Genomic DNA, 20,804 nt, shown 5'->3' on the forward strand with positions numbered 1-20,804 from the left:
AATACAGTTCCTCATGTAGTCTGTGACCCCCGGCCACAAAATTATTTGGTTGCTACTTCATGACTGTAACTTTGCTACTGATACGAACTGTAATGTAAATATGTGTGTTTGTCGATGGTCCTAGGAGACCCCTATGAAAGGGTCGTTCTACTCCAAAAGGCTCCCCAACCCACAGGCTGAGAACTGCTGGGCTAGCAGGATGGCTCAGCAGTTAAGAGTGCATACTGCTCTTGCAGAAGACCTGGGTTTGTTTCCCAGAACCCATGTCAGTGCCTCACAGTCACCTGAAACTTCAGCTCCAGGGGATCTCCTGCTTCTGGCCTCCGTGGCACTCGAGAGCCCATTAACCCACCACACATATCCACATACATATAATTTAAAGAAGATAACATACATCTTAAATAGGTTCTGCGAGTTTAAAAAACGCCGCAAATAAAATGAAGGCATTAACACATACCTGAGGAAACATCCGTGACAAATAGAATGGGAGGACAGTCTTGATGACATCCGAGACTCTTTAAAATGAATGTATGAGACGTTCCAGCACCCACTAAGTAAATGCACAAAGGGCCTGAAGAGAGAAAGCCCCCTAGAAGAGGAAAGAGAAGAGACCTAGAAACAACAGGTGACCAAATGAGAGTGTAGTCTGACTAATCAAATAATCTGCCTTTCCCACTCACTTCGCAAACACTGAGGGATAAATGTGGTAATGCTCACCTTTAATGATGGTATAGAGACATGGCTTTCTTCAGACGTTGATGTCAGTTTGGTCATTCTGCAGAGAGCCGTGACCTTTATAACAAGAATCCCCGAAGAGTTCATACCACTTAAACTGTTCTCTGCATTTTAGGCAGTAGAGTACAGGGAGATGATACAGAAGTACTCAAGAAGCTGCATTTCAAGATATTGATTGTAGCATTATTTAGACTTCAACAAGACTGAAATTAGCCCATAAGAGGGCTGATTAAATTTTTGTCCTGTGCAATGGGACAGTTTGTACCTGTGTAATTCATTCATCACTTGGGGCAAAGCATGTAGCTCAGGGGTAGGAAGTGTCCTTAGCATGTGTTAAGTCCCAGACTAAATCCATAACACCAAGAAAAAAATGGTAAATTGCTTATGGTATGTAGGAGACTTGTAATTGCCTCCCAGTCATAAACAGCAGAGCACAAAAAATATGTCTTCTAACCCAATTTGAATATGTTCGTATGTGCGCGTTTACACCACCAAAAGCAGGTAAGTAAAAATATCACAAAGCACATTAAAAAGGATTAGTTTCCCGCTTTGATTAGTTAACACATTTTCCAGGTCCTCTGCCGTGACTGCGCGGTACCTTTCGCATCCCATTTCCAAAGGTTATTTTAAAAGTGAGCAGTTTCTTTATGCGGGTTTTAAATGTTTTAGCAGAAAAACCCCATGTGTGCTTGCTTCTCCTCTCACCATCTGCCTCCTGTTTAACAGTTAAACAGTTTTATGGGCGGCATTTCCCAGGATTGGGAACAATGCTGAGCTTCCCCCTCAGTTCCGGTTTGCTTTAGTCAGCCCCGCGGTGGTGATGGGCAGGTGTCAGTGTCTTCCACGTACCGACCACTCTGCCCATGCATCTGCTGCAGGGCACTGTGTCTCAGCCAGGGCTGGAATGGTTTTGATAAGGTCTATCTGAATAAAAACGTCTTTTTGTTTTAGGTCAGTTAATTGTTCCTGAACGCATTACGAAAACCAATAAAACCGTTTGCTTTATTTGCTTATCTTTTTAGTCGAGATGATCTATAGATTTTTTCAGTACATGTTGTATTCATATGTTAGACTATAACATAGAAATATATATACACATTATATATGTATATATATATGAAACATAGTGTGTTATTCAGAAGCCAGTAGTCCAAGCACTTGAGAGGTGGGGCAGGATGATTTTCTAGTGCGACGCTAGTGACGGCTACGTAGAAAAATTATGTCATTAAATGAATGCACACATGTACTGAGATATCAATATATGAGAATCAAAAATAAGACGCTTAAACATCCCTGATTAAACTTGTCCTTTGTAAAGATTACCAGCTCGTAAATCCCCTGAGCTAAACGAGAAAGGTTGAAATTTCGTTTTTTTTTTGTTCAGCCAGTAGGTATCATAAAATGTAAAAGCTAACCTCTGACTTAAGAATTATCCATTTTACAGCTGATAGCACATTTTAAATACAGGGTTTTAAAAATCACACCGTGATATTATTAACTAGCGTCACATTTGAAGTTTCCTACTTTGAAAATTGTGGCTTAATTAATAACCAAATGTAGATGTTGTTACTCATTATCTTTATTATCTGTCTTTGAAAAACAGTCATCGAGTCCTTTTCAAACACCCTGCGAAGCGAGTTCAGGTTTACCATTGCCCTGGATTAATTGGTGGCAGCCCAACGCTAGAGCTTCATACCTGGTGTTCCTAATGCTCTCCTGGAGAAGACCCGCTGTCATCTCCCTGTGGCGAAATCCACTGACTGCACTCACACATGCGCGAGCACGCGGACACACACACACACACACACACACACACACAGACTAAGCATCCCACACATTTAACCACCAGGAAGTCTCTCTATTTCCTCCCACTGCGTCTCCCTGCTGGCACCTTCCTGTTTCTTTCCCAGTGTAGATGTCAGAATCGCTTGCCCTGTCAATCCGCTTTCTCTCGCGTGGGTGTGCACTGATCTTCCCACAGCTTTATCTTTAGCCGGGACCTTTCTCCTCAACACAGATGCTTGTCTCTGTTTAGTGGCTTTCTCCATCTGTGCCCCGCTAGCATCTCAGATCTAAGGGTTGCCCAGTCGTATCACCGAGTCTGTCTACTCTCTTCCTGCCATTAGCAACCAACTCCACTTACCAAGTCAAATTAGAATTCTATTTCTCTCCCTTTTGTGATAGAGTATCATGTAGCCAAGGCTAACCTTGAACTCCTGATTCTTCGGCCCCCATCTACCAAGTGCAAGCACGGTGCCTGTGCTACCCTACCTAACTTCCTCCACGATCACTTACTGCAACCTTCCTTTGGGAAGTGTGTTTTAGACATAGACTCCCTGTCCAGAGCCAAAGCCATTGATTGATTCAGGACTTCTAGAAGAAATATGAACTTGGGATTCCTCTTCTGTATGTTCCCTTTTCCTATGCCCCACTGACATTCACTTTCTCTTCTACCTTGACGCTACTTTAAAAGGAAACAATCAATCAAAACCAACCAGGAACTTTATTATGTCTTTCAACTAAAGCAAAACACTCGTGATTACAAGACACAGTGGCATGGCTCCCACAGGGGTTTTCAGAACTGTGGCAGGAGCTAGCTACTTAGAATTGTACACTCCCTGCGTGCCACCCCAGATTTAGGACAGGAGCGAGAGGGTGTTTATCCATCTGGGCGACTGTGCTGCATTTGCAGTGAGAGCATTTCTCCATTGTGGGGCCTAAAACCTGGCATACATCAGAATCAGCCGAGAAGCTTAAAAGACCCAGGCCCCAGACCAATTAAATGAGAAACTCCAGGTGTCTGACCTGGCATCAGTGTGTATCTTTTAAAAGGCTCTCTAGAGAATTTCCATACACTGTAAGGCCGGAGGACGGTTTAAGCTGTAAAATTTACCTTTTTCTTAAAGTAGAATCTAAAACAGCTATCAGAAACTTGAATGCACACCGAAATCACCTGGGAAGCCTTAAAAATGACTGATGGTCGCAGGCTACCCCCTCCCTATTCTCATTTAATTGGTTTACAGTGTGACTTGGGCTTTGGGGTATCCCAGGTTCCCCATGCTATTTTAATGTGAAGCCAAGGTTAAAGATCACTGTTCAAAGGCTAAGATTCTGGAGGTCTGGTTGCACGTAAGACCCTCCTGGAGTCCTTGATAAAAGAGGAGTTTTAGCCAGGTGAAGAATCACCTGGAATTTGGCCCTGAGGACTTTCCAGGTGGCCCCAGTCTTCATCCATCATCCCTTCACCCTCCCTTGCCTGACTTGGTGTGGGACAACTGTGACACCCAACCACTTCGAGGCGTCCCCCAGTGCATCGTGCAGGAATCCCTGGGAAACCTGTAGATCATTCAGTTGCTGTGCCCATTCATTAACCATTTGGGAAGAGGTAATTTGGGCAATTACCCTAGATCAGATAACCCTCAGGACCTCACTATGTAGCCCTGGCCGGCCTGAAGCTCACCACATAGACCAGGCAGGCTTCCAGCTGCCTGCCTCCCAAGTGCTGGGAATAGCAGTATGTGCGGCCACACTTGGCTCTTTAATGTGATTTTAAAGGAACCATAAAAATCTGAAGAGACAGTGTAGACACATTTAGGAAATAGTTTTGAGGAAAGAAAGTCTTTCCAAACAATGTTCAAAACTTAATAATCATAAAGGAAAATACATAAGCTTAATAAGGTTTTCTCCTGGGAAGTTATGAACACACAAAAGGATAAAGAAAAATGATGCGCCAGGGTCTTGAGAGAATTGTTTCCATGTAGAAAACGCCAAAGTAAAAACTCGGGCAGAATAAAGAACGAACCAGGTACTTTGTACTAAAAAAAAAAGCGCAAAAGGAGGCTGGAGAGAGAGCTCAGCTATTAAGGACATTGGCTGCTCTCTCAGAGGACCTGGGTTCGGTTCCCGGCACCCGCATGATCGTTTAAAACCTCCATAACTATGGTTCCAGAGCTCCCTCTGTAACTGTTTTGGAGCTCCAGTGCCCTCCTCTTAGGGCATGAGGCAGACACACGGTACACGCATGGGCATGTAGGCAAGATACCCGTACAAGTAAATTAGAAGAAAGTAATAAAAAAAATACAAAGGATAATCCTATTAAAAGGTGATGGGCTTCGCCCAGAATCACTTAAATAGTGCCAAACAAGATGGCCCATATGTCAATAGCTTTAGTTGTGATGACCGCAGCAAACAATATAGCATAACATGCATCCCATAATATATAATTGTAGTGCTATACCTCAGCAGATCTGCAGAACAGAAACGATACTTGTTGATGCGATTCACATCTGCTTGCAGACAACATCTTAAAATAATGCCATAATTGGCTAACCGGGTGGGGTTGGGGCGGGGGGTGTACTGCCCCGTGTGCCCAGTAAGAGCATAAATCAGTACAGCACTCTTGAAGAGGAACAGGAAGGGCTATGGAGCCCAACTTGGGCAGCGTACCCACCCATGACCCAGGAGTTCTGCTTCTAGGGACTTAGATGTGGGATGCAGTCACACAAACATTCAGCAGATGCTCGGGGAATCATGCAAACCTCAAAATCAGCCCAGAGATCCACTAATAAGAGTGTGGTGTGTGCACGTGAGAATTTTATTTGGTGCTGAAATGATGGGCTAAAGATTTGGAAGGGTTAAAGCAAAAAGTTGTTGCTGGATTATTGAGAACAACCATCTAGTATAGAACCTTTAAAAGTTAGAAGCGTATGAAGCATTAAACACGGTGCTGTGCCCTTGGGGTATTTTTAACGTGGACATTTCATGCTGTTTTATACATAATGTCTTCCTGGTAAGAGACTATATCTGAGTAATACAGGAGGCTAGGCCCAAAGTCTACAAAAGAGCCTGAAATATCTGAGTGAGAGGCGGGGCTGGTAGGCTGGCCCAGGGGGTTCTGGGTTCCACTCCTAGAACCATAATTCCATAATTTAAAAAAGAAAATGAGTGAATCAAAGAGTAAGAGGGTCAGAAGCTGTGAGAGATTTTTTTCTTTTAGAAATCATTTTGTTAACTACCTGAACTGTTTACATTTTCTTCGCCCTGTGTGTGTGCTTGCCCTTGCCGCATAACTCAAAGCTATAAAAATGTGCTGTTACTCTTGCGACTGTCTGTGTTTGCTCAGTTTCCTTCGCCTCCATGGTCCCTACCTTTCGATTGCTTTTCTCGTCGCTGTCCCTCGGAGCGGAGATCGGAGGCCACACTTGTGAGGTGACCCTAATCCCATCCTTTTGGAATTCACCTCTCGCCGTGAGCAGTCTGTTATGTCCTCTTGGGTCTTCTCTCCTGGCCAGTGTGGGAGAGTCCCATGATCAGCGCTCGCCACATCATAGCCCCAAGGACAGTATTTTCGTTGGCCATCCCTTCAGTCATGCTGGACCTGACACCCATAGATATTGGTCATTTCTTTTTAATTTAAAACAATTTTTAATTCACATTCATTTTTTTATATGATAAATTTTCTCCCTCTGAGGCCTCTTTTCTAGATTGATTTCTTCCTACCTCCATGTCTTTTCACACCTATGTAACGTATGTTTGACAGAAAACACGCAATGTTTATTTTTTCGGAGTCTTATTTATTTTGCTGAACAGAATGATCTATTTCCATTTTCTGTCAAATTACATGTTTTTCCTCTATATGACTGAATAGAACTCCATTGTGTATATAACCACACTTTTGTTTTAAAGGTCTATTATTTTTATTTACGTGCATGTGTCCTTGTGTCTTATGTGCATGCACCATATGTATGCAGATGTCGACAAAGGCCAAAGGCTTGTGCATCCCCTGGAACTGGAGTTACAGACAGTTTTGAGCCACGTGATGTGGATGCTGGGAACTGAACTTTGGTCCTCTGCAAGAGCAGTAAGTGCTCTTAACTCCTGGGCCGTCCCTCCAGCCCCCACCCATATTTCCTTTATCACTCATCAGCTGATGAGCATGAAGGCTGATTTCATTCCCCTGCTGCCGTAACTACTGTGGCAGTAAGCGTGGATGTGCGGGTATCTCTGTGGTGCATCGACTTAGATTCCTACAGATACGTTCCAGGTGGAATGGAGCTGGACCACACGTCGTTCTTCTTTACTTTAATGAGAGCCTCCATTCTGGTTTTCGTAGTGGAAGGAGTCATTTACATTCACGCCACTAGTGTGTCATTGCCCTTCCTGGCCTCATCCTCGCCAGCATTTGTTGTTTATTTTCTTAATGGCGCCCATTATGAGTGACTGCGATAAAAATCGTGATGTACTTTCAATTTCCATTTCCATGATGGCCAAGGATATTAAACACTCCTTCATATGTTTTATTGAGCCTAACATGGGCCATTTTGGGTCTCTGGATTGTTTTCAGAATACAAAGCTCTGGCTTAAACCTTCTCTCCAGAGTTGTTAGCATTTCATTTTGCCCACTGTCCCTGCCAACATCACATAGAGGGAGCACTGAGAATCGTTGCCCTTTGGCTCTCTGAATTTAGTCATGCCCAGCCGATATCGACTCCGAATAAAAGCTGTCGACTAATTTACAAGCCAAACTATTCACTTGTGTGTTCTTTTCATTCAAAGAAGGTCTTTGGAATTCCAGTGTGATTTTTATTTTATTTTAATTTTAAGATTATAATTACATTTCTCTCCTTTCCCACTCTTCCACCATGGCCTTCAAATTCATGGCTTTCCCCCAACCCCACTAATTTGTTATTACACATATATATTCCCAAATAAAACCTGCTCAGTTCCTATAGTGCTACTTTTATGTATATTTTCAGGGCTGACCACTTAGCACTGGGTCTGCTGCTCCCCGTGATGACTACCTCTACCCTGCCTAGCTTTTCATAGTTGCTTATAGCTCTTTGTATAGGGTTAAGGCCTCATGGGCCTTTTCCCACCCACTTTGTCATATCCATTGATGTTGTTTTTGTTCAGTTCATGTTTGGACAGTCACATTGGTGAGAATTTATGGCTATAATTTCTGACATTGCTACCAGATAAAGTCTCACAGCAAACCCCGTGATCTGCCTCTTACAGTCTTTCTGTCTCCACTTTCGCAATGCTCCCTGACTAGCTTTCATGGTACCAGAAGGCTTCAAAGGAGGGAAGCAATCAAAGTCCTCCCCAACTGTGGTGCCTATGAACCACACCAAAGCCCAGCATGGCATGATAACCGTAAGAGTAAAGTCATGCCATGTACAACTTGGTGGTGACCAACAGCTCTCTAATCGGACTTAAGACCTGTTCCACAAGAGGAAAATGATGCCTGGTACTAGATATCAAACTAGTCACTCAGTGTTAGTTAAGTCATGGTTATTGGAGGGGGATCTACATTCAGTATAACTTTTAACTCACAACTTCTTCCTGGCTCATGACATTACAGAATACCGGAAGGGCTCAACACTGATGGCCATTTGTTGAAACCAAGCTGGATGGATGACAGTATTAATTGTCCTAATACGTGTAACTGTTTTAATATCACGAGGCTAAAGTAATACGCCATGAAAAATGAGAAACATGAATGGGACACATTTTAAGTCAAGTGTTGCTCGTGAATTGCTAGGTGCTGTTTATAATGAAAAATGGTTTGATTAAAGTCTATAGTCAATGAACATTTTCCTACCTATGTTTTAAAAATATTTTAGGTCCCAACCCAGGAACGTATGAATTACATAGAGTTTAACTCATATAGGGTGAACCATCTAAATCTAGTTTTAGAGCAGTGGTTTGCAACCTTCCTAACGTTGTGACTCTTTAATGTAAGTCCTCATGTTGTGGTGACCTCCAGCCATAAAATGATTTCATTCCTACTTCATAACTGTAATCTTGCTAGTGTTATGAATCATAATGTAAATGTCTGATATGCAGGATATCTGATAGGTGGCCCACACGAAAGGGTCGTTTTTTTAACACCCTCACCCCAAGGGGGTTGAGAACTGCTGTTTTAGAGAAAGGGAGAAATTGATATGTGTGGGCATATGCAGAAGAGAATTGTGATCTCACATGTGAGGAGATATACCCCCTTCTCCATGCCTTTGCTTCCTGTGGCTTCAGTCAGCCATGATGAACTTTAAATATTAAATTTAAATATAAACTTTAAATATCAAGAAATTTTAAATGGAAATCCCAGAGGTAAACCGTTGGTAACTTCTTCACTGGCCCTTGAAGGAAGAGGGTGAAAGGGCTGCTATTCTGCCATTATCCTGCCAGGACAGCAGAGTTCATCCTGTCCGTTCCTCTCTTCCTAGTCATGTCCCTTGGCAGATCGCTGTCTGAAGTATCACAGGGCATATAGTTAAGTGACTTGTCCTTTCCTGAATAATGGCCCCAGTTTGGATAAGATAAAGAAAAGCTGAAAAGTGTTTCCTCTTAGTGGGAGGGTGAAAGTTCTGTGTTCAGTAAAGAAACGATGGCAATATAAAAGCTGTCCACTACAGCAGATGTGGTGGTGTTTATGGTAGGCATCTTCTTGTTAACTGTGACAAATACCTGGGGGACGGAGAGCAGGGAAGTTTCATCTGGTCTCAGAGTTGTGGAGATTTCAGTCCATGGTCACTGGACCTCGTCACTAAGGGCCTGTGGTAAGGGCAACATTTTGGCAGAATGGTGGCAGAAGTATATGTCAGAGGAAAGCTGCTCAATTCATGGTGGAGTGATAGGAGAGGGGAAGAGGAGAAGGAGGGGAAGAAAGGGAGGGGGAGGGGAAGAGGGAGACTATGAATGAGAGGAGGGACCAGCAACAACGTACTTCCTTCTAAGTCACACCTCAAATGTACTGCTATTGCTGAATAGCCCATCTCTGAATAGCCCATTAAACTATGAACTCATCAATGAATGAATCTACTGACTAGATCCAAGCCTTTGTGACCCAGTCATGTCTCAATAGTGCCACCAGCGTGGAACCAAGCCTTTTTGCTTTTTACACATGAATCTTTTTGAGGGATACTTCATGTCTCAACCGTGCCATTGGTAACTGTTCTCGTACCTGTCTTATAAATTAAACTATATTGTGAGGTATGTATGAATAGGAAAAAAAATCACAGCATAATATAGCCTTCGTTCTATTTGTGGTCTCAGAAACCCACTGGGAACTTGGCGTGCTTTGGTAGACAAGAACATTTCCCTATCTTATTAACCCAAGAGAGCCCCTATGGGCAGGTGGGACTGAAAGTGCCAAGATGGCAAATAGTGTTTGTTTGTGTTGATGGGGAAGGCATTTCAGGCCCTACTGTCCTTTTGAGAATACTTAGCATTCGGGGTCGGGGGGTGAATATAAAAAGGGGCATTGAGTTAATATACCCAAGAATGGGAAATAAGTTTTAGAGTGAATTGGGCAAAGTAGCAGAAATCCAAATATGTCCTGGGGAAGAGCTGTAAAGGGTAAGGAGCCTGCAGACATGAGCAAATTCTAAGATAAGCTTCTCTAACCCAGCCTCCTCCTGCGGTCGTCATGTTCAAGGGGAGTGGATCAAGGTCTGGGTCACGGCATCTTTAAGGCTCACCAGCTGACCTTAGTGTGCAGCCCTCAGTGAGAACCTTCCTTCTCTGGTCTAAGGGGATGTCAAGGAAGCGTTCGAGAAGCACTATGGGAGCGAGAGCGTCGGGGCCTGGGAATGCCCTTGATCTGTGTGGTTTCTCTGAACTGACACTAAGAATTCTGACCCATTAGACTCTCACCTCACTCCACGTAATTTTCTTACGAAGGAATAGGTTTAGCAGAAATCTCCAGCCCAAACAGTAATTATTTCAGAGAAAACCCCTTGCTTCTATCTTGCTGCGTTGATGAGATTCCTGCCCACTGGATTCCATAGGACCATTTAGAATGTGTTAAATAGGACCAGCTCAGCTCTAGTATTCATTCTTTAACTAAAGGGAGCTAAAAGGGAAAGGTTTATAATGAGCATCACCTTTACGGTACATTTAGGGAGCTATGTGAATGTTCGGCCTTTCATTAAAATGCCTCTGTTCAGACTCAAAATTACTTAGCGGTTGGAGCTAACAGTCTAAGAACCAATTTCCTGATAACATCCCCCCTCTTCTAGGATAAAAGGGAAGTTCTTTGTATCTAATTATGTTAAGGAATTGAAATCCCTTCCTGTCAGATAGAAAAAAAAAATAATAACATGTCCACACTGCTGTATTCTTTAACTCAGTCCTCCCCAGATTCAGGGACTAATTAGTTATCTGAGATTAATAGCACTAATCAAGTTCCGTGTAATTGGGAGGAAGTTAGGGATATCTGTTACTATGACTGTGTTCTTGCCTCCCCCTTCCTCGACCTCACAAACACAGCTCAGGAACTTTAAACAAAGGGTGAAAATAATCTCTTCTCTATTGCTGAGAGGATGAGTTACTGTAGACGGGGAGAAAACATACAGCCCCCAGATCAACTTTCTTCACCACTCTTACCATTTACCAGACTTTACCTGGGATCACCTTGAGATGTGACATCAATTCAGAGTAATAAGGAAGGGTCAATGGGAAGCTAAAACATTCTCAAGAACCCATTACAGCATCTCTCCAAGGGATTCGTGTCATTGCCACCGCATTTCAAACACAGGACACAAATTCCAGAGGAATGGCTTCATGAAGCGGAGACAGTAGACATCTGTGAGTCTCATGACACTGGGTTGACCTCTTACTGGGCCTCTCCTCCACTCCCTACATGTCCTCCACCCTGTAACCTAATCACTCCTTGAAAAACATTATGTATGTGAGAATCATAAGTGTGTTGTCAAATGATAAGTTTACTTCAACTTTCCATCTTTGAGAGATTCCTTTTTAAGATTTATTTATTTATTATGTCTAAGCACAGCATAGCTGTCTCCAGACGCACCAGAAGAGGGCATCAGATCTCATTACAGTTGGTTGTGAGCCACCATGAGGTTGCTGGGATTTGAACTCAGGACCTCTGGAAGAGCAGTGCCATCTCTCCAGTCTGAGAGATTTCTGTTTAAGTAATTTTGATGCATTCAAAGGCTTTGGTTTAGGTAAACGTTTTCTTCAAATGACTAAAGGTCCAGAATGGATTTTGCAAGGTAATCTGAAGTGGGAAGAACACATATCTGCTTCCGTCAGTAGGTTACTGGCCACAGCGTCTTGTTCATTTGCTATCTGTTCTCACAGGGAACTCAGTTCACTAAACAGTAAGAAGTTTAGACGAATTGAATTTGAAAACTAACACAACGTGTTAAGTCTACTGTATAACAGGAGTCAAGTTAGGCACACATCTTGTGTGCATCTGTGTATTTACCTGGAGTGGTGGTCCTCAACCTTCTGAATGCTGTGACCCCATGTTGGAGTGACCCAATGATAAAGTTATTGTTGTTGCTACTTCATAGCTAATTTTTGCCACCGATCTGAATTATAATGTAAATATTTTTAGAGATAGAGATTTACCAGAGGGGACAGGACCCCACAGGTTGAGAACCTTAGATCCAGAGCTCATTGGCATTTAGGACTGTGATTGTGTGAGAGGGAAACAGGAACAGAACATAATATGTGAATCACTGTACTCCCTTCAGGAGATAGGACAGTTACAGTTATTACCTGAATTTTCATCTTTACTCCATGAGAGTGTCTCCTCTGCTTACCTTTTCTGTCAACTGGTTTGGACGTCTGCAAACAAGTCCAGGAAACTAAGTCACTAGGCATTACGTAACCTGAGGTAGAAAAGAAGTTATTCTTTCAAGTATAGTAAGAAAACGCTAACCAAGTTATTAAACGTTTATGTGACACTAATACTGTTTGTTACCTTTGAGAATAGTGGCGCGTGCGTATGAAGTGCATTTAGATGCTATCTGAAGTGTTGTCTCCGTAAGTCAGACATCTTGAAGCTAATCTGGGTATCCAAGCTTTGCTCCTAGTTCTGCTGCTCCAAACCACGCCCTTCCTCACTCTTCCTCCATATCAGCTAATACCAGTGCCTGCCCATTTGCCTGGAATCTAAAGCTTTTATTTTTTTAACTTAAAAATTATTGATTATGTTAAGTATTTTTATCGAAGAAAAGGTTTCAGATATTATATTTTTATCTTGTTTTCCCCTCTCATAATTTCTCCCAGATCTGCCCCACCACTCTATCCGCCAAACTGTGTGTTCTCCCTCTCTTGGAAAAAAAAGAAACAAAAAAAAACAAAACACTCAGAAAAATGAAAATAAAAAAAAGAGACCAAAAAACAATGCCCAAATAAAACAAAATGAGACAAAAAGATATACAAAGATGCCGTGAGTTCAGGCACGAGGCCTGCCCTGAAGTGTGGTTATGCCCACTGAGACTGCACTGATGAAATCCAATGCTTTTCTTTGCCAGTAAGTATTGGTTACAGATAGCGTCTTGCTTAAGAGTGGGACTTGAGCGTTACTTCCCCTCCCAGTGCTGGGACCCTATCTGGCTTGAACCTGTGTGTCAGCCTGTTGCATGCTGCCACACTCTCTTTGCATTTGTATGTGCATCCGTTCTGCTGTACCTGGAAGAACTGTGTCCTTGGAGTCTCCAGTCACCTCTGGCTTTTATAATCATCCCTGCTTCTTTTCCACAGAGATCCCTGAGCTGAGGGCAGGGCCTTAATGGAGACATCCCATTTAGCATGGGCAGTCCAAAGTCTGTTGCTCTCTGCATGTAGTCTCTGTGCTAGATCCCATCTACTGCAAGGAAGGCCTTCTCAGGTGATAATATCTGAGGTACTGATTGTCTGTCAGATGTATGATAAGCTATTTTTGATTGCTTATTTCCCAACTTTATCCTGTGGCTATTTCAACAAACCACATTGGTTTTCCAGCCAGTACCTCCCTAAGATCTGCGGTTGCTGGATCCAAACTATTGTACTTCCCTTGTCTGACAGATTTCCCTGCTCTTGCCCTAGCCTTCTTGCAGTCTGCTGGTCACAGAAGAGCTAGAAACATCTTCTGTCCCTCCCTTCTGTGAAGTAGAGGATTAATAACCATTTCTTGCCTGACGTAGTCAAGCAGTGGGCAGTGGTTCTGGGTATGCTAGGCTTAGGCAGAGAAATCCCTCGTTATAAGAAAACCTTAATGCATTGTGAATCATCTGTGCTTGCCTTGAACACCCCAGGATGTTGGTGTCCTTTAGTCACCGACCCACAGTGAGCACAGTATACCATTGTCAGCCAATCAGCTAGTCCTTGGTCATTTAGGGCCTAAACAGCTGCCCAGGTTTAATTAATATTCCAAATTATATCTGGGCAGAAGCCAGTTTCTGAGACAGGTGTCTAAGTAACAGGAAGATCTCTGACTTTCCTTCACACGTCACCTGTTACGGTCCGGTGGGATCCCCTCGAAGTTTGCTGGTCACTTGAACTATGGTATCACATGACTTATTCAGTTGGAGGTTGCTAGGTAAATGTTGCAAGTGCCCACTTTATGCAGCCACTCATTCTGCAAGGAAAGCCTAGATTTGGCGCTGTGCAGTCTGGTCTTAAGGTTGTGAAGCAGTGGCCATGTGTTGCTGAGAATCGGTGAAGCCTTCAGAAAAACACCACACCGGTGGTTATGGCGCAAGATGTTACAACTCATTTAAAGGGATCATCAAGTAATGAGAATGAGGATTCAGACGGGGGAGGGCTACTCTTTGATCCACCAGGAGTTTCAAATGGCAGTGGTCATTAATTCTTGGATTCCCTCTGTCCTTAAAGAAAACCGAGGCATCGGAAACTGTCATTTTGTGAACAGATAGCTATTAAAAGCACATTAATAATCTATAGTGGGAAAAGCATATGCCTTTTAAAAAGATTTGCAGCTTGCTTCTCTGTGGTGAAGACACGGGGCTTCTCCATCCTAATTACAAAGCAATCAAACAATTTAATTAATCTGGAAATCACTTTCTTCACAATAACTGCCTCCAAAATGAGGCACCCTGTGTAGTGCCGCTAGGTAAAGCCCGGCTCCAATCCTCGGCTTGCGTCTCAGCCATGCCTCTGCCTTGTGGGGATCGTGGTGTTAATTACCTACCCGAGGCCTGACCACTGCCGAGGCTTCCTGTATCAGGTCAGAGCGTCGGCAGCGATGCGATGCTGGCAGTCCATAAAGTGTCCGAGCTCTCGAGCATCCGAGAGCCAGCAAATCCCAGGAGCAGCAGGATGGGAGTTACAAGCGAGTGCTGCACATATGGGCAGAGAATTAACTGGCACCAGTTTCTATTCGAGAGTCTCCCAGGTATCGCTTTGCAGATGGGTGGATGAATTCAGAGAGCGGCGAGCAAGGAGTGAAGGTCATGTGTAGGACTCCAGTTTCAATCCTCTCTTCTCAGGAAGCGCCATCCGTGAGTTCAACAGAGAGGACTTCATAGAGCGTAAACGGCGTGAACCCAGCTACTCTAAAGTCAGAGCAGTTAGGACGATGTATAACACAGTGGTGTTGCTAAAACTCGGGAGACTGGAAAGTAGTATATTTTTTTGTTTAAAATAAAAATAAAACCCTACCGTAATTGACCTCTCTAACTCTGATGTGCTAATCTTACCCTTTCTCTCCAAGGAAAATTGAATTTTGTTCAGTGAATAGCATATATGTCTATGCAATGCACATTTACCCTTTCCTGTGTTAGGACCAGATCATCACCTACCCCTCAGGATTCTGTCAGTGGGCTGTTCTGCCATGTTGTCCCTCCAATCTACCTATGGTGCTGACACCAGCACGCTCTGTGTTCTCTCTTTTCCATGGCTTGGTTCTAATGTGTCACCCATCACTCTTCATTTGCTATAGAAGTTCCGTCTCTCGCCCTTGCGTGCGCTGGTCCATCTCCGTCTCCTTTGGTGCACCCAAGCATCTGTAGACCCTCCCACTACCTGGTACCAGTGAAGGTAGTTCATGGGTCATTGGCTGTACCACTCTAAATTTGCTGTAGGCAGAAAGCTTATCCCCAAGACAGCTTTAATGTTTACAGTGTGTCCAACTCAGTTGTTACTGATTTCCCGAAGTCCCCATCCACCATCTTGAAAGCTCACTGAGCTCTCCTGCCATCAAGTCCCTGTCCTTCTGATATCTTACGATGCTCTAGAACTTTAACAATAATATGGTAATAACAACAACACACAGCACCATCCCAATTCTTTCCACATGCCCCCTCCATTTTTTTCCCAGCAAACCTTGTCAGTGCTGTCAAAACATGAATAGAATGTATGTATAGCCATAATCCCAAAACATTACACCACTTATGACGTTACTGTCATAGTTCGTTGAAGTTCGCTCTGTGATGTTTTTGTTAACGTCCACACATTGACAAAAATGTTCAGTAACGTTTCTCAGAACAGTCTAGTTCTTAACACACAGCTTTATGAATTCTATATACATTTCAGTTCACCTTTTCATCCTACATTTAAAAAAAAATAGATCTGCAGAGTTGTTAAGATACGCAGATGGCCCTATAGACTTGAGGCTGAAGAGACAAGAGTCTAGGGTTTGGTTTTATGGCAGAAAGAGACCAAATAAGGAGGGGGAAATGAAGTTTCAATCATACCTAGGTAGGCAGCCCAGAGTGTGAAGCTAAGTCCAGGGATGGTTAATGGAAGCTTTGGCAATCAATGGCAGCTTTGATTTCTTTGAGGGACAGAGTTAAATCTTCTCTGCCTGTCTCTGTCTGTCTCTCTGTCTGTCCTCAAGCTTGAAGACCATCACATGCTATAAAACGTTTTATAAAATGGCACTGGCTTCCTAGGGACCACCATTTTATGTCCGTCCCTCGGATCTCCTTTTCCCCCAGTTTTGGTATTTAAGGAGTTCTTTGTTTCCACTCACCTCATGAACCCTCAGCTTTAGTGTTCTCCACACAGAGAAGACAGGCTAGGGTTCGGGCCAGATTCCCTTGGTGTTATTTTATTCTTGTGAATGAGGCAGAAAGGATTGTTGTCAGAATGTCTTTGCTTCAAGTAAGCCACTGCTTGTGTTACAACTAATAACTTACTGGTGGTTTGTTCTCCATGGTATCCGAACAACGTGAATATATTCTCAAACTTAAGAAAACGACAACAACCCAACCTCTGTACAATGATTCCAGCCATTAGATTATCCCCCTTAGGAAGCAAGGGCTTTTAGCCACCTTGAAATTATTGAGCGCTTTTCCAGAATGCAGAGGGTGACACACGAGCTAAATTAGGAGTGGGAGAATGAATGCTGTTGAGAGAAATCAAAATAAGTTAATTTGCCGTGTAGATAAACAGACAGAATGAACCCTGGATTACTGGACGGCAAAAGCAAAATCCATTCCTCTAGGGCCCCCCTGGAACAGCAGATGCAAAGACATGATAAATTTCACTGTGGCAGGGGGACCGCTCCTTGCCTGGCTCTCTATAAAGAAGCGGCTTCTCAGCGCTTCCCTGTTGAATGGCTTTGATTGTGCTGTCATAAAGTTAATAGCATCTGTTGAAGACAACACTGTAAAATTTGCAACCTTAAGTTAATTGAAAAATTTCAGTGGAGATGTAGCCAGTGTAAGAAGTCCTCGAGGTAACACTAAACGTACCCTCTTTTAGGTATTAGGCTGTTCTTTTTTAGCACACTAATAACAAATCGTTTACCTGCACAGCAGGGCAGGACGCGAAGCTGGAAGCTGGCTATGGTGGTCACTCTCGCTGAAAAGCCAGCCATGCGGCAGTGGCCTCACTATTGGGAACGAAAGGCATCTCCCCGATCTATCTCTCCACTTTTCAAGAAACTTATAGAGCTGCTTGGCAGCCTTGTCTCACCTCCTTCCTGAAGCTAGCTCCATTCCCAAGTGGTCCTCAGACAGTGCTGTGCATCTCATTAAACATGCAGGAGAAGCAGCGTGGCCTGGAGTGTCCTGAGCTCGCCCTCGCCAGCTGTCTGCCAAGCATTGTCAATGATCAGCAGCAGGTTGAGCAGGCTAATGGAGAAAGTAACAAGCCCTGAGGGAGCCGCCCTCCTTCCTGTATGCAATCAGTGCTCCTTCTCTGCCTGTGGAGGACTTGAGATGCGAGTGCTGCCATCTTCCTGTGGCCTTGGCTTTTAGAGTCTGCCTGGCCGGTCACATTCCAGCTGCTTAGAGGCTCGGGCCTGGCTGAAGACAGTCTTGGTGAGGGGGTAATCCTGCCATGTTCTTCCAGCAATGCTAAGATAGAGCCTGAGACGCTTTAGAAATAGGTCCAGATGGCTGGATTCTCCTTCTTCTTTTATGACTAGTTTCGACACAACTCTCTTAAATGTATACCTCTGAGCCTCCCCCCGCCCCATACGGAGGCTGCGTGCTACAAAGTAAAAAGCACCTCCAACGAAAGCATGAACTCACCTCCTACCTAAATGTCAGCTTCTGAAGACGTAGTACAAAACACGTTTGTATTACTCCGCAGACCAAAAGGCTTACTTGGGTCACAGTGCAGAATATATGTATTCCTGTGTTTGGCCCACTTGGAAATCCGTGCTGGAACTCACCCCCACCGCTTCCCAGATCCCTGCTCGAGGCAAAAGCTAAAACATTATTAAAGGAAATGCTATTTTGTAGAACTGTAAAGAAACTGATTACTGGAAAGAAGATTCTGGATATGGATAATGGTACAAAAACAAAATTAGGTTGTTCATTTCTCTTTCTCTCTCCACAGGAAATAGCCCTCAAGACAGTCCAAGGAATTTCTCCCCCAGTGCCTCAGCCCATTTCTCATTTGCGAGGAGGTAAGGACTGCGTTTGAGTGGGGCAATGAAGTGGTCCCTCAGGATGTCTCTGTGCTCCCCGCCCCCCATCCTCCTCCCACCTTCTCTTTCAGGGCTCTGTCTTGTGAGAGCCTTTTCATTAGCCCATAAAGCCTTCTGCAACCAAAGGACCCTGTTACATAGAACACACTGGTTTTAACCATTTTCATTGATGACTTCTGCCTTGTCTTAGAGTTGGAAGGTCCTCCTGGTCCTCTGCTAAATGTGCTCCCCCCCCCCCCCAGTGAAGGCAGGGAGGTCCTTCTCTCTGTGTTTTCTCCCATCTTTAGAGCATGCATGATTCAGCCTGAACAGATTTTTCCTGATTTTTTTTTTTTGAGGTGTTGTTATGCAGACTCTATTTATCTGTGTCCTGGTACAAGCTTTTGCTGTTACCTCATGTTGTCCTTTTTGTAAAAATGAGACTCTGGGTTACAAGGTATGAAATTGGGAGCAATTGAATGTCGTCAGATCTGAGATGATCAAGGGCTCTGGTGTTTTTTTCCAGACAGGGTTTCTCTGTGTAGACCTGGCTGTCCTGGAACTCACTCCATAGTAGAGCAGGCTGGCCTCAAACTCAGAGAGCCGCCTGCCTCTGCCTCTACATGCCGGGAGTAAAGGCGTGCACCAATATATCTGGAGTTCTTTTCTGTTAATATTGTACTTGGAATTAGGCAGCAGAGGCTTGGGAACTATGCCTCTGCTCCTGGGGAACTGAGTTAAGAGGAAGTGTCCTTACTTAACACCCAAGATTTCCCAGGCTGCTCCCCCTGCTGTAGTCTCAGCCCTTTCTTCTGGATTCTGAATCAGTCTATGTTTTTCTCAGTCAAACATCCTTACCCCTCTCACATATGTGTCCTGCTCCTTCCACCCAGGAAAGACAGAATGCAAAATGCCCCTTCAGGTCTCCAAATTTTCAGAATAAATTTAGTTATGGTCTGGATGTCCCCTTTCTTTGTAGGAATCTCTCACAGACTTAATTATACCCTAAAGTGAATTCAGATCGCGTTTCCTAAACCACATAGATAGGTTTCAGAAAACACGCCTTTGCTCCTCTACACATCACTAATGAGCACGCTTGTCAGCATGTGATACATTTTATGTCCTGAAATCCTAGGAAAAGGAGTTTCAGAGGTCTGCATTGTAATTAAGATTCCAGCAGCATTTTCGGAACCCTGTATGATTAAGAGTCCACTGTAAGCCCCAATTCGAGAAGAATGTTTGTTCTTTCCTGACCACACTTATTTCTCATCATGTGCTCAGGGCCTCTCTGAATCCCATGTGGGGTGAGTTACAAGAACGAGTAAGATAGCATCTCACAGAGCTTGCGAACACCTACACCCCGGATCTTCTCTGAGATACTGTTTTTTTTTTTTTTAATTAAGATTTTCTTTTAACTGTTGTACTACAAAAGAAATACAAAAGCTAACAGGCCCTAGAAAGCGGGTCTGCCCAGCGACTGCTGATTCATGCGGTTCACTCTTCCAAACGGGGAGGAAAAACTTTGAAAGTCGATAAACAAAGCGTTCCCTGCCATCTAAAATGGAGGGTGGATGCATTCAGTTACCCCCCAGTGATAAGTAAGTGCTAATCTCATTGCGGTGTGTATTAAAACATGACAGGAGTCACAGTCCATAATCCCGCCAGACTTGTAAAAATGAAGAGTATCTAATAATTAAGTGGGAGACTGGAGGACAGATGAATCTGGCTTCTGCGCTGTGTGGGGAAAAAAGCACAACCTTCCAAGCATGTTAATTTTTGACAAATAAACCATAAACCGTGACAGGGGATTATCACTGGAGACCTCTAGTTCATGTTGCATGGAGTACCAGCTGGGACTCCTTCCACACTCTTCAAAAACCATTAATTTTGATTAGAACATGAGTGATCTCTGGTAAACTTCTCTTCAGGTAAATAGCACCTCGGGTTCATTACCAGCACTTTCTCCCTAACATCCGCCAACACCTTCCATTTTAGAGCTGGTCTTCACTCCGGAAACACAGACCTTTCACCTGGGGTCTCCACTGCCTCCTGTTGGCTGTGTCACTGAGCCTTTAAGAAGTAATTTGAGGGGGTTGGTGATTTAGCTCAGCGGTAGAGCCCTTGCCTAGCAAGCACAAGGTCCTGGGTTCGGTCCCCAGCTCCGAAAAAAAAAGAAAAGAAAAAAAAAAAAAAGTAATTTGAGGTTCTTAACGTTTAGGTTATTTTTTGCAACGTAGCCCAATAGAGGACATGGCTCTGTCTTTGAAATCATTCTGGGGTGAAGACACAAAGGTTAGGTTATTAATCTTCTCTGGCCTTCTTTGTCCAATCCTCTCCCTGTTAGACCCCTGGTAACACGGTTTTAGTCCAGTTACAGACTGTAAAGTATGGTGACACACACCGTACTGTAAAATACAGATCTAAGGGTAAACCTACCAGGGTAGTCTTTAACCTA

General features: G+C 43.7%; 1 protein-coding gene across 3 annotated transcripts in view; it reads left to right on the plus strand.

Moving 5' to 3' along the window:
- Positions 1-20,804, plus strand: part of Mast4 (microtubule associated serine/threonine kinase family member 4) — a 590,118-nt gene that overhangs the window by 494,832 nt on the left and 74,482 nt on the right. For all 3 annotated transcript variants that reach the window (XM_032898966.1, XM_032898967.1, XM_032898968.1), the window contains one exon: positions 18,280-18,349. In XM_032898966.1, coding sequence (XP_032754857.1) covers positions 18,280-18,349 — 70 coding nt within the window. The remainder of the gene's footprint in view (positions 1-18,279; positions 18,350-20,804) is intronic.

Source organism: Rattus rattus, chromosome 3, assembly GCF_011064425.1.
Source record: "Rattus rattus isolate New Zealand chromosome 3, Rrattus_CSIRO_v1, whole genome shotgun sequence".
Lineage (NCBI taxonomy): Eukaryota > Metazoa > Chordata > Mammalia > Rodentia > Muridae > Rattus > Rattus rattus.